Below are 13652 nucleotides of genomic sequence, written 5' to 3' on the forward strand. Positions count from 1 at the left end.
AATGCAACAGAAATAAGAGTGCAGAAATAAACCCACATGTATATGGTCAATTAATCTATGGCAGAGGAGGTAAGAATATACAGTGCCGAAAAGACAGTCTCTTCGATAAATGTTGGGAAAACTGGACAGCCACACGTGAAAGTATGAAACCGGACCACGTTCTTACACTATACATAAAAATGAACTCAAAATGGGTTAAAGACCTAAATTTGTGGCCTGAAATCATAAAACTCGTAGAAGAAAACACAGGCGATAACCTCTTGCACATCAGACTTACTAATATTTTTCCTCAGGCAAGGGAAACAAAAGTAAAAATAAACTATTGGGCCTACATCAAACTAAAACGCTCCTGCACAGAGAAGGAAGCCATCAACAAAACAAAAAGGCAACTTATTGAATGGAAGAGGATACTTGCAAGTGATAGGTCTGAGAAGGGCTTAATAACCAAAATATATAAAGAATTGGTACAACTCAGCAACAACAACAAGTAATTCAATTAAAAAAGGAACACAGAATCTGAATAGACAGGCTTGCAAAGAAGACATCCAGATGGCCAACAGACTCATGAAAAGCTGCTCAACATCACTCATCATCAGGGAAATGCAGATCAAAACCACAGTGAGATACCACCTCAGACCAGTCAGAATGGCTCGTACCAAGAAGACAAAAAATAATAAATGTTTAGAAGAATGTGGTGAAAGGGAGCCCTTGTGCACTGTTGGTGGGAATGTAAATTGGTCCATCAACTATGGAAACGGTCTGGAGGTTCTCCAGGAAAGTGAAAACAGAAATACCATAGGATCCAGTAATGCCACTTCTCAGCATTTACCCAAAGAAAAAAAAAACATGAATTTGAAAGGATACATGCACCCGTATGTTGACCGCAGCAGTGTTTATAATATCCAAAATATGGAAGCAACCTAAGTATTCATCCATACATGAGTGGATAAGGAAGATGTCGCATATATACACAATGGTATGTTACTCGACCATAAAATAAATGAAGTCTTGCTATTTGATACAACAGGAATGGACCTAGAGAGTGTTACGCTAAGTGAAATAAGTCAGAAGGGGAAAGACAAATACCAGATGGTTCCACTTATATGTGGGATCTAAAAAACAATAAAAAAAAAAGAGAACCAGACTCAAATATGAGATGAAAATGGTGGTCGCCAGATGATGGGGGTAGGAGTGGGCGAGGGGATTAAGAGGTACAGACTGCCAGTTATAAACCAAACGACAAGGATGAAAAATACAGCATGGAGAACATAGTCAACAGTATTCCAGTAACTTTGCCTGGTAACACATGGTAACTATACTTCTCCTGGTGAGCCCCATAATGTATATTCTTGTTAAATCACTATGTTGTACGCCTAAAATGTACTATGACAACTGTATTGCAATTAAAAATGTTAAAAATTTTAAAAGTTAACTCAAGGGACACCATAGACCTAAATGTAAAATACCAAACTCTTAAACTCCCGGAAGACAACAAAACGGAAAATCTAGCGGATCTTGGGTTTGGTGATGACTTTTCAGATACGGTCTATGAAAGAAAAAAAATGGGTAATTTAGATTTCATTAAAATTTAAAACTTCGCCATCAATGACATTGTTAAGGGAATGAGGTTACACACCACAGTCTAGGAGACAGTCGGCGAAACACACACTTGACACGGGCTTGTTATCCGAAATACAGGGGAAACACTTTTATTTTTTCAGTTTATGTATTTACTTATTTATTTTGAGAGAGGGAGGAGAGAGCACAGGGGAGGGGCAGAGGGAGACAGAGAATCCCCAGCAGGCTCCGTGCTGCCAGCGCAGAGCCCGACACGGGGCTCGATCTCGCAAACCGTGAGATCGATCATAACCTGAGCTGAAATCAAAGGTTGGACGCTTCACCGACCGAGCCGCCCAGGAGCCCCTAGGTAAAACTCTTTTAAAACCCAACGGAAGGCACATGAACCACCAATTAAAAACTGGCTCACAAGATCTGAGCAGATGCCATACAAAAGAAGATATAAAAATGGCAAATACACATATGAAAACATGCTCCACATCGGCAGTCATTAGGAAAGTGCAAACCAAAACCTCAGTGAGATGCCACTTCCCACCCACCAGGATGGCCATCATCAGAAAGGTAGAACAGGTGTTGACAGGAATGAGAAGGATCTGGACCCTTCTACGTCGCTGTTGGGACGATAAAATGGTGCTTTAGAAGTCAATCTGGAAGCTCCTCAGTTAGACGCAGAGTCACCACTGGCAGCAATTTCGCTCCTGGGTACACGCCCAACAGTACTGAAAACACATGTCCACACGAACACCTGCACGTGAATGTTCTTATCGGCACGACTCGTAATAGCCAAAAAGTAGAAACCACCCAAATGCCCACCAAGTGACGAATGGATAAACCAAATCCGTCACAGCCTTACAAAGGAACAGGATATCACGGCTTTGCCAATGATGTAGAAAAGAAGACCCGCGTCAATTCAAAGGTGGAGGACCTGGGTCCCGACAAGCCACACTGCCTCTCAGTTTAAGCTCTAAATACAGTCACTCAAAAGCCTCACACGTTTGCAGGAGCTACGTAACTATTCCCTCTGGAGTTCAAGAAGTCAAAGGGATGAGTAACTTTGGGTTACTTCTACTCTATGAGCAGTGAGCACTGAGCACTCCCTTACTGTTTGAGAGAGAGATGCTGGAAATGAGCCCAATTTCTTTCCAAGGACGCATAGGCACGCTCTCTGCTGGGCCTTCTGCCATTTGAGTGGGAGACACCTGATTCCAGGCCAAGAACCAGAAGGCGGGCTTCCTGGGAAAACAGAAGGGTGTCTCTTCACCTCCAAGGATTACGAGGCAGGTCAGTCGACATCCGGGCCCCTCCCTTCGTGACTGCTGTCCCCGTGTCTTTGGCCCTTTTGGTTCTTCCTTCAATGGCTGCAGTTTCCTGGGCCCTCCCACGCCTGAGGTCGGCTTCGTTACCCCAAACCTCCTGCTTTCCTGGCGGGACCCAGCGTGCACAAGGAAGACCAGAGAGAGGTATGAGCCGTAGTAAGAAAACCTTCACGTGTGTGCGTGTGCAGGCACACCAGCGTGTACCTTAACCTGACTTGGATGCCGCGCCACCGCCGAAGATTGGTGGGGAACCGGAAGTCTAGCACCGGGGCTGTGCTCACATGCAGATGAGGACAGCTTAGTCTGTACCAAGTTTCTATGGGAAGGGAAGTTATGAAACCTCCACACCACGCACGGGCCAGGTTCCTTCCGGTTTCAGGGAAGATGTTGGCCAGAGTTGATGCGCAGGAGGGCAATCAGGATGGGGATAGTACTTAACCTGTAAAACATTGCTAAGAGAACAGACTCGAGCCCAGAGGAGAGCCAATTCAGGGAATTCACCGGGGACCTGTCGGGCTGCGGGGGGCTAAAGTGGGCACAGCTTTACAACAGGGAAGATGAAGATTAAAACTGGAAATCTGGGTGGGACAGAAGACACGGATGAAGCGTTCGTTGAGCGGGGAAGCGTCCGGTTCCTGAAAGGTGGAACAGAAGCGGGAGCCTCTTCTCCACGGTGAGTGAAAATGAGATCCCTGCTTGGGGATGGAAGCGTCAGCAGATGTCATGTTTAAGGTTCTCCCCAACCTAAGGATTTTGTGCCTCTAGCGTTCTCAAAATATCTTAAGACCTAATAACGAAACCTCTTGACTCTGGGCCTCCCAAGATGGTGCTTCTCCATCACTATCCCATCAAGCGGTGAGGTCACCCTTTATCCAGCTGTCCAGGCCAGAACCTGAGGCCCATCCTGACTCATCCTTCTCCGCCACCCCACAGCCCGGCAGCACATCAGCTTGTCACGATGTTCCCCAAACATGTACTTGTCACGATGTTCCCCAAACATGTAGGAGCCAGCCCTGTTTTTCTCTTCCCTACTTCGGGCCATCATCCCTTCCCACAGGTAGGCAGCCCCTTCCCTGGCCTCCCACCACACACCCTCTCTCTTCAGCCCATACCCAAATCCTCTCCCCGCCGTGGGCCGTACTGCCTAACTGAAGCCTTCAGAGATGCCTCAGGGAGCCTTAGGTCAATGTCCAGACTGCGGCTTCGCCACCGGGCCTCTGTGGTGCAGCCCCGCGCAGTGAGGCAGCCCCATCTCTCGCCACCCCCTGCTCCTCCTTCTCAGACACCCAACTGGTACAGCAGGCCGTGCTCGAACCGGTAGACTCATGGCTGCACTTGGGCTTGGGCACAAGGCTGTACCTTCCCTGGATGCGTATGTAGCCTCTCTCACTTGACGGACTTACCCACCTTGCACCCCACTCTAGATGTCCCTCCCTCCTCTCCAAAAGCCCTGCCTCGTCCCGGAGCAAATCAGGGACCCTTCCTCCATGTCTCCACAACCCCCCACAACCTCAACTACTTATCCTAAGAGAATAAGCCTACTAATTCTCTCCAAGAAACGACGCGTATAGGGCACGATGGTGCGCTTAGCGTCTAGAAGATTAACGCCAGACAGAGGCCAAAGAAGTGGGAAAAGTGGCCCCATCCGTACAATCCAGGCCTAGCGGTGTTCAAGACGGCACTCCTGTGATTCTCAAAAGAAACCCTGACCAGACTGTGTAACCCGAGGTGTATGACATGAAATCCTAACGTCCAAAACACAATTGGTGTAAGACACGATCTCTCCTCCCGGCTACCTCCTCCTAGAAACCTTGTTCCAAAGAACCCACCGCTCTCCCTGTGTCACGGGGGCCCCGGGGAAGACAGATCACCAGGTGCACGAGTCCTTGTGTGGCTTAGAAAGGTTTCCTACGTCCCATGAGATTTCAAACATCCTTTCATAACCCTGCAGTATCGTCGGGCCAGGAATGCTGTTACACATCATGAATTATGAACTCCCATGCCTGACGGATAAAAGTCATGAAATCACTTGCATTTTAATAATAAATCTCAGCTTTACTGAGCACACCACGACTTGCTCTGGACAGGCAGGGTGTGGGCTGGGCGGGTGGCCGGGCTCAGCAGCGGGCAGCCGGCAAGAGCCTGGGTGTGCACGTTTGCTCCGTCGTGTGTTTACGTGAATCCCGTTTGTGGTGCATTGGACACTCAGTTGGTACGTATGGCCGGAAGGGCTAAGGAGAAATGAACATTTTTAGTAGTGGAGAATAAGGACACGTTTTTAGACGTTAAACCGTTAAAAATTGCAATTATCGACTGTATCGGCCAAAGAGTCAACAGCTCTTTTCACACCCATGTACGGAGCTGCCATGAACCTCAATTTGTGCCGAAAGGAGGTAACTTAATATGCCAGATGTCTCCATCCATTCTTGGAACATATTTCTAAAATCCATTTTTGCGTGTGATAAGGAGAAGCTTTCTATTTGGTGATATATATATATACACACACCTATACATGCACCACACACGATTTTGGGGGGGGGGGCTAAAAGACTTGTATGCACAAAGGGGCAACATGCATTTCTTATGTCAGAGAAATCACTGTGACCACATCATGCTTTGGGAGGGAATTCTCCGGGCACCGATCTAACTTCCCACAGACGAACAGAAGGTGAACCATGCACATGAACATCGGCATTAACGAAATCACGTTCTCACGAGTTAATACTTCACGTACTGGAATTCACGGTTTCCTAACACGTTGCCAAACTGCAACGTAACTCGTAGTTTATCGGACATGACGTGGAATTGCAGTGAGCGCTAAACTTGGAACAGATTTGCCGTGGGGCACCTAGGTGGCTCAGTCAGTTGAGCGTCTGACTTTGACTCCGCACGGGGCTCTGTGCAGACAGTGAGGAGCCTGCTCGGGATTCTCTTTCTCCTTCTCTGTCTGCCCCTGCACCCCACTCTCACTCATTCTCTCTCTCTCTCAAAAATAAATAAACATCAAAAAAATATTTTTTTAAAGAACCAGATTTACCGCACAAAGTGCTTTGCAAAGTGTGACCTTTGAAGGGGTTGGCCGGGCACGGACGTGCGAGGGTGTCTGGAGCGCGTTTGTTTATTCAGCAGGGATATACGTCACTCCTACTGCAGGAGGCTACACCCATCAGGCACAGAAAAAGATTTAGTCCCTTTTGGCCAAAATAACTGACAGTCCGATAGCATGACTAATGAGACCATTTGAATAAAAGGTGCAATGATTAGCAATTTTAACACGCTGTTGTTTCAAAGCTCTTCTCTAATTGACTCACATTATATGAGTTTCAGGGGGACAACATGATGATTGGATATTTGTATATATTGTCCCGTGAAAAGTTTTTTCTTGCGATGAAAGATCTCCTTCCTCTCTTAGCAACTTTCAAATATACAAAACAGTATTATTAACTCGAGGCATTATGCTGTACCTTACGTCCCCATGAGACTTCTTGTATAACTGGAAGTTTGTGCCTTTTTTTTTTTTGGAGAAAGAGAGCACACACCGCGGGGGAGGGGCAGAGAGAGAGAGAGAGAGAGAGAGAGAGATAATCCCCAGCAGGCTCTGTGCTGTTAGCACACGGCCTGACGGGCTCGATCCCACGAACCATGAGATCACGACCTGAGCCAGTAACAAGAATCAGATGCTCAACCGACTGAGCCACCCAGGTGCCCCAGTACCTTTTCACCTCTTTCAGCCACTCCCACTCCCCCACACCACCACGGACACCACCAATCTGTTCTCTGTAAAAGCCCTGCTTGTCTCATCTCCCTCAGGGAACCAGTACCATGTTCAGCCTGTGGTACCTGGGTTCTTTCCATTCTTTGTTGTGTTTACACGACCAGAAATCCCCAAAGGCTCAACCTTTCTCCAAGGAACACTTTTCATTTTCCACGTAGAAAAGGGAGTGTGGGGTGAATCCAGCTGACCACATTGACTTACTGGTCCTTGGTGATTCATTATCTCTGTAGACTATTGTAATCTGTTTTGGTGCAGTGGAAAAATTCTTAAAAGTATTTCTACTCATCAGTATTTACGCTCAATAATTATAGCACCACAAACAGAATTCTGTAACAACTAAGCAGTGTGGGGACAGACACAAGGAAAATTCATGAGAGTGTGTCTTCTAAGAAAATATTATCATTCAAAGGAGCAATTATTCAAAAAGAAAGACTGTCATTTTCTTGTTTTCAACGTAATCACAACTTTTCCATTGGGACTGGATATCAGGAAGAGAGGGGCTAGAAGAAGGCGCTTTTTCTCCGCTGTCCATTTTTTTCAATCTACCATCAAACGACTGAAATCAAGAATGCTAAAATGACACAGGATGGCTTTACCTGTCTGTGAGGCCGCATGTGTCTATCTGGAGGTCACGGAAACTCCCCAGCGCCCCCTGCTGCACTGTGATGGGATCCACCGCCTTGTCGCCAATGGAGATGAGCCTCAGGCAGCCCTGAAAGCCGCCCAGGGGACCTCCACATCCAGAGCCAGAGACGCTGTCAGGACAGCCTGCACGAACACGGAGATACACAAAGGAGAAAGTCAACCGTCGTGACCAAAATAGTGCACAGTGTTTCTTAAATGCAAGTTTGCCGCCTCCTCCTGAGGACGAGGCTTCCTAACTTTTCGGCAGGGCCGTACTGCTCACGGAGGGGGTGACGGGTGGCCGAAAAGAACAGAAGCTAGCGGTTTCGGTAAAGCATAGAAATAACAAGCGGAACCAGGCTTACGGGCGGATGGGCCGAAGGTAGGACGTGCAACCCTACCCGTAGAGTCAAGGCACGTTTAATTTCAGCAAAATGTGACTCCTCTCGTGCAAGCGCACAGAAAAAATCACTCCTTTTAGCATGATATGAAACCATGTGAACTAAATAAAGGGCATGTGATAACAGAATCAGAGAAAAAACTCACAGGCATAATAGGACCTGCTAAATTTAAGATACTTGAAAAATAATTACGTCATGTGAAATTTCTACTCTGTATGTTCATGCGTGCGCACACAGACACAGGCATAAAACATTGTTTGAGGGGCGCCTGGGTGGCTCAGTTAAGCGTCCGACTTCAGCTCAGGTCACTATCTCGAGGTCCGTGAGTTCGAGCCCCGCTTCGGGCTCTGGGCTGACGGCTCAGAGCCTGGAGCCTGCTTCCGATTCTGTCTCCCTCTCTCTCTGCCCCTCCCCCGTTCATGCTCTGTCTCTCTCTGTCCCCAAAATAAATAAACATTAAAAAAAATTTAAAACAGAATTTGATTACAACTGGTCAGAGAGGGGTGCCTGGGTGGCTCAGTCAGTTAAGCATCCGACTTTGGCTCAGGTCATGATCTTGTGGTTTGTGAGTTTGAGGCCCTCACTGGGTTCTATGTTAATGGCTCAGAGCTTGGAGCCTGCTTCAGAGTCTGTGTCTCCCCTGCTCTCTCTCTGCCCACCCCCCCCACCTTGTGTCCTCTCTCTCTCTCAGAAATAATAAATGAATAAACTTAAAAAAAAAGAAAAAGAATTATGTATGTGAAACTTCCACTCTCTAAGTGCATATGTGTGCGCACAAGCACAGGCATATTTAAGTTTTTTCAATGTTTATTTATTGAAATAACTCCCAGAGTGTGAGTCGGAGCGGGGGGCGCATAGAGAGAGGGAGACAGAATCCGAAGCAGGCTCCAGGCTCTGAGCCGTCAGCACAGAGCCCAACAGGGGGCTCGAACCCACCAATCGCAAGATCATGACCTGAGCCCAAGTCGGATGCTTAACCGACTGAGCCACCCAGGCACCCCAAGCACAGGCATATTTAAAACCATGTTTGATTTTAACTGTTCAAGGAAATCTAAGAACAATCCATACGTACATTTCTAATTGTTTCTGAATTAGGCAATTTAATCAACTACCTTTTAACAGTAACACACAAAATGAACAAGGATCTCACGATGATATGGCACTGAAAATAATGGAGAAAAATTAGCATCAGACTACTCCATGAAAAAAAGAAATGGGCTTTGATGGTTTCCAAGAGTAAGAGTTAAATTTTACAAGTCATGCCGCAGTCACTAATTGGTGCGGTGTAATTACTGTTAAATTAATTAAGCAAGGGGGCCACCAGACAGAGGCGGCTTACCAAAAGCTTTAGTGGCCTCGGAAAGCAAACTGAAGTCTGGGCCTTTAAATGCCCCCCGGTTCTGAAATCAAACCCTAAGGACAGCCCATCACGAACAGCTAACCAGGCTTTAAGCTATAGCCAATCAATAATTTCCTTTCTTTGCTTCCGCACCTTCTCTATAGAAGCCTGTCCCCTGGCTCCTGTCTCTACGGAGCCCCCCAACCACCTCTGGTTTGCTGTTGCCCAATCTGAATCAATCTTTGTTCAAATAAACCCTTAAAATTTTTGATACGCCTCAGGGTACCTTTTACCATTACAAACCACAATTCCCGGTGATTTTATTGTATCCCCTTGGGTTTCCCAAGAAGACAATGCTATCAGAGTAATGGTGAGCCAGGTCCCGGCTTTGAAATCACAATCAAAGCAAATGGGGTTCAGAAGCACCTCCTTCCCCACGTGTGGGGCCACATGTGGGGCTCTCCCAGCCCCTGCTGAGCTGCCTTCTACAGGCATCGCAGATTTGAGTACTGCAACATGCCTCGGGTATGGGAGGAAAGGAACAGCTCCGGAAAAAAGAGAACAGTCACCGTAAATGCTTTTGTAAAAGGCAACACCTGGAGGAAATCTGCATACAGAGCCTAGATCCCAAGACACCGCCCAACCCACCACACTTCATTTTTAGGACAGAGGCTGAGGGTCTCCCCCAGAACTGGGGGGGATGGCCAGTGCCCAGGGATGCAACAAAGTGGTCAGTGGGTGGTCTACCCCCATTTCTCTCCTGGGACGTCTCTGAAGGGCAGAATGCTTCAGAGCCTCCGCGGGACGTCCTGAGGCTCCTGTTGGAACTGCATCCACACCTCAACTTGTCTCTGTTCATCCCAGCTGCTCTCTCGACCTTCCGAGGAATGTTCCCAAGAATTAACCTCACCAAACCCCTGGTACACAAGTGTGCCAGGCAGAGAGGCGGCTTCCCGGGGAACCCACCTGCAGCGACGTGGGATAAAATCACAAAGTTTTCACCTAACTGAATACTTTATTTCCATAGGCAAACACAAACGAAGCACAGCATTTTTAAATAATCAATATGGTTTTAAGCCCGAGAAATCGCGCAGTAAATTGCATGCTTCGTGAAAAATTTACCTGTTTTATTTATTCTTTCCCTTATATAATTATGTTTCATTCACATCACCTCCAGGGGAATTTTTTCTTTTAACTTATGAGATAGAAGATCTTAATTATTCATCTTTTTAAAAAAATCATTAAAAAATCATTTTCCAATTACTTAAATATTAACGATTTTTTTTTTTTTTGGTTAATATTTACAGCCTGGGTTTGAGATTATTTTATAAGGCTCTTATTTTTTTTAATGAAAAGGAATCCGTAATTCTATAAAGATTTTACTCATTGTACTCCTACATGTTTCTTTCCTCTCTCTTTGAACTTTTGTCCTGAGGTCACTGGTGTCCTTCCAGAGGGTGGGGGGACAGAACATGGAGCCCCCTCGGTCCCAGGAGCTTGCTGCCTAAGAACTTCCACAAAATGCACTTTTCCTTCAGTGACTGAGGCTTTGATGCTTTGTATTCCTGACAAATACAATCCAAAACCAGCCAAGGCCTGTATCAGGTTCAACTCTGTTGGGCCCAATGCAACCCCATAAGGTAGCCTCATGGAGACTTTGACCCTTCAAATGTGGTTCGACGTCACAAAGGACTGCTTAACTCTAAAGTTCTTTACCATTTCCTTGCTTTATGCGAAAATATGCACATTTCGGCGTGTAAAAGAATTTCTGAAGGGTTATATTTGGAAGAAACCTGGTACATCTTTATATCTTTACAGGTGACTTCTACTGACAGTGCTTAGGAACAGGCCATTTGCTTACTCCTCTCCAGCCACCGTCCCTTCCTCTGGATCACAAGCCTCAAACTCATCTAAAATACAAAGCAGAATCCGGGGCGCCTGGGCAGCTTAGTCGGTTAAGCGTTCAACTCTGGATTTCGGCTCAGGTCATGATCTCACAGTTCATGGGATCGAGGACTGCATCTCGCTCTGTGCTGACAGTGTGGGGCCTGCTTGGGATTCTCTCTCTCCCTCTCTCCCTGCCCCTCCTGGGCTCATGCTCACACTCTCTCTCTCTCTTTCAAAATAAATAATAAATATGGGCGCCTGGGTGTCTCAGTCAGTGAAGCATCTGACTTCAGCTCAGGTCATGACCTCGCGGTCCGTGAGTTCGAGCCCCGCGTCGGGCTCTGTGCTGACAGCTCAGAGCCCGGAGCCCGCTTCCGAGTCTGTGTCTCCCTCTCTCTCTGCCCCTCCTCACTTGCACTCTGTCTTTCTCTCAAAAATAAATAAATATTAAGGAAATTCAAAATAAATAATAAACAATACCTAACTATTCCCATAAAGGACAAAACTAAACAGAATCTAGCGGTCACAAGGAAACGTTCTCAAAGTGGAACTGTAAGAAGGAAAGGTCAGATCGCTAAGTGCTTCATTGCTGCAGAGGTCGGGAAACGAGGGGAGCCACGGCCCCAGAGAAGCTCAGGCCGGAAGACGCCCATTCATTCATGCTCAAGACTGCCTGAAATCCTGACGGTAAAAAGGCAGAGGGTCATTCCTCGCTGACCTGATTCGAGATGGAAGTCAAAGCGGAGAGGGACTATTTACTGCTACATTAATGGAACACACCCGTCACTATCCAAGGGGTCGGAAATTTAAGTACCTCTGAGGATGGCAGAGAAATTGTCACTTTATGTCACTCACCAGGATGGGTCCTCAATGAGGCCTCATTACGGTCCTCATTGGTTCCCCGGCCTGTTCACGTTTCACGCAAGGACGCTCGAGAGATGCTCAACATGATGTAATAGTCCCCCACTCTGTGGTGCAAGCGTGCTATTGAATGGTACAGAGATCCCTTACCAAAGCTCTGTACGATACGCCAGAGCAAAACCATCGTTGGAAGAAAAATTTACAAAGCTCAGACTGAGAAAAGTGAGGGAAGTAAAAAGGGAACCACAGAGTGTTGACAGGACACACGAGAAAGGCTGCTAATTGGCAACAGGGCACGTCGCGTGGAAAGAAAGCCACAGAGCCCTGGTTTGTGCCGCTGTCCCATCATAATTAAGGAGATCATCTCCTTCATTGGCTAAAGTGTCCTGGCTTGCACAATAAATCATACAGCCACCCTAACTGTAACTGCCAGATGTCCTCGTCCGTCTTTATGGGAAAGCATGTGACTGATCGGACGGTAAATGGGAATTTACAATTGGCCCCTCCATCGGGAGAAACCCAAGGGGAAGAAGAACTGGTTAGGGAGGGTCTCAGCACATGGGGTATTGGTTTCTGTGAAATACAGAGCATGAATTGGATAAAGTGAATTTGCTTGTTAAACATGATGCATATTCTGCTTCTGGTGGAAATTAATGACGAAGATAATTAAATAAATAGACGCTGGCATCAACCATTCTTGGGACTGGATAAAATAACTCTAACATTGACGTCTTGGGGTCTCAAGGTTTCCACTCAAGTTGAACCTGACATGACCCACTTTACCCAGAACAGAGCTGGAAAGTCAAACAGGCTGTAGAGACAAGGGGCTCTGAACAAGGGATTCTTCACCTGTGCATAAAGCTTGTGAATACAGTACATCTACTGAGAACCAAAACTCCATGTTCACTGGTCCCAGACCTCCCTTTCTTGATTTTCCTTGACCGCAAATAATATTCGTCTTTTTACTTAGTATCAGTAAATTGCTCTGTTTTGATTTCGTTTGTTTTAGCCTGGTGAGGGCATCGGTGGAGTGTTTTGGATAGCATATATTCTTCCTCCAGGAAAAAAGATGCTGTGATGTTGGTATAACACGCGCAGTTGATTAGGTTAGTTTGAATCATTGCCTGGAATTGTTCTATAGGCCTAAGTTGGGTATTTACAGCTACGTATGTAGAGGTCATTCTGAATTTATACATTAGTTAGGGATAATGTGCTGTGACTGCAAGATCTTACACTGTTTTTGCCACTTAGCGGCAAATTATAATCGCGGCCAAAAAACAGGAAAGTGGTAATGAAGAAAAGACATTCTGCTCTCTCATGGGATGTTTACACTTTGTAATTCCGTTCATCTGCAGGACGCTATTTGTTACGGGAAGCCCTACTAACAAGACAGTTGTTCTGCACATCAACACAATTTTATGAAACTATGTGAGGAAAGGCCTATTATGCTCTTCTCAACACTTCACCTCCAACTCTCCAGGGTCCTTTCATAGACCAGAGGCTGGGTCTCTGTGCAAAACCCATGTGACTAATGCGAACTCGCGAGCGTCGATTCGGCGTAATGACTGGAGCCTGTTGCTGGAAACACCGCACACGACCTTGTTTCATCATATCGACTGTGCGTAGTAGGAAAGCTTGGTAGTTTGTGCATAAGGAAAATTTTTAAATCACGGGCAAGATTATTCTTGGCCGCCGGAGGAGGACATTTATAGAATTTTTTATAATAGCAAAAAAAACAACAAAAACTGGGTACAATCCAACTGTCAATCAATAGTAAAACGGGACAGATTTAGTAAATAAAACATGGCATAATATACATCAAAAGCCACAGAGCGGTAAAAATTAATTAACTTTTACCTATAGACATTCAC

At 46.2% G+C, this 13652-nt stretch overlaps 1 protein-coding gene across 4 annotated transcripts in view; it reads right to left on the reverse strand.

Annotated features, from left to right (window-relative positions):
- The window catches only part of LOC106985597 (contactin-associated protein-like 3), a 193147-nt gene that overhangs the window by 64881 nt on the left and 114614 nt on the right, over window positions 1-13652 (reverse strand). For all 4 annotated transcript variants that reach the window (XM_053205346.1, XM_053205347.1, XM_053205345.1 and 1 more), the window contains one exon: window positions 7266-7437. In XM_053205346.1, the coding sequence (XP_053061321.1) occupies window positions 7266-7437 (172 nt within the window). The remainder of the gene's footprint in view (window positions 1-7265; window positions 7438-13652) is intronic.

Source organism: Acinonyx jubatus, chromosome D4, assembly GCF_027475565.1.
Source record: "Acinonyx jubatus isolate Ajub_Pintada_27869175 chromosome D4, VMU_Ajub_asm_v1.0, whole genome shotgun sequence".
NCBI lineage: Eukaryota > Metazoa > Chordata > Mammalia > Carnivora > Felidae > Acinonyx > Acinonyx jubatus.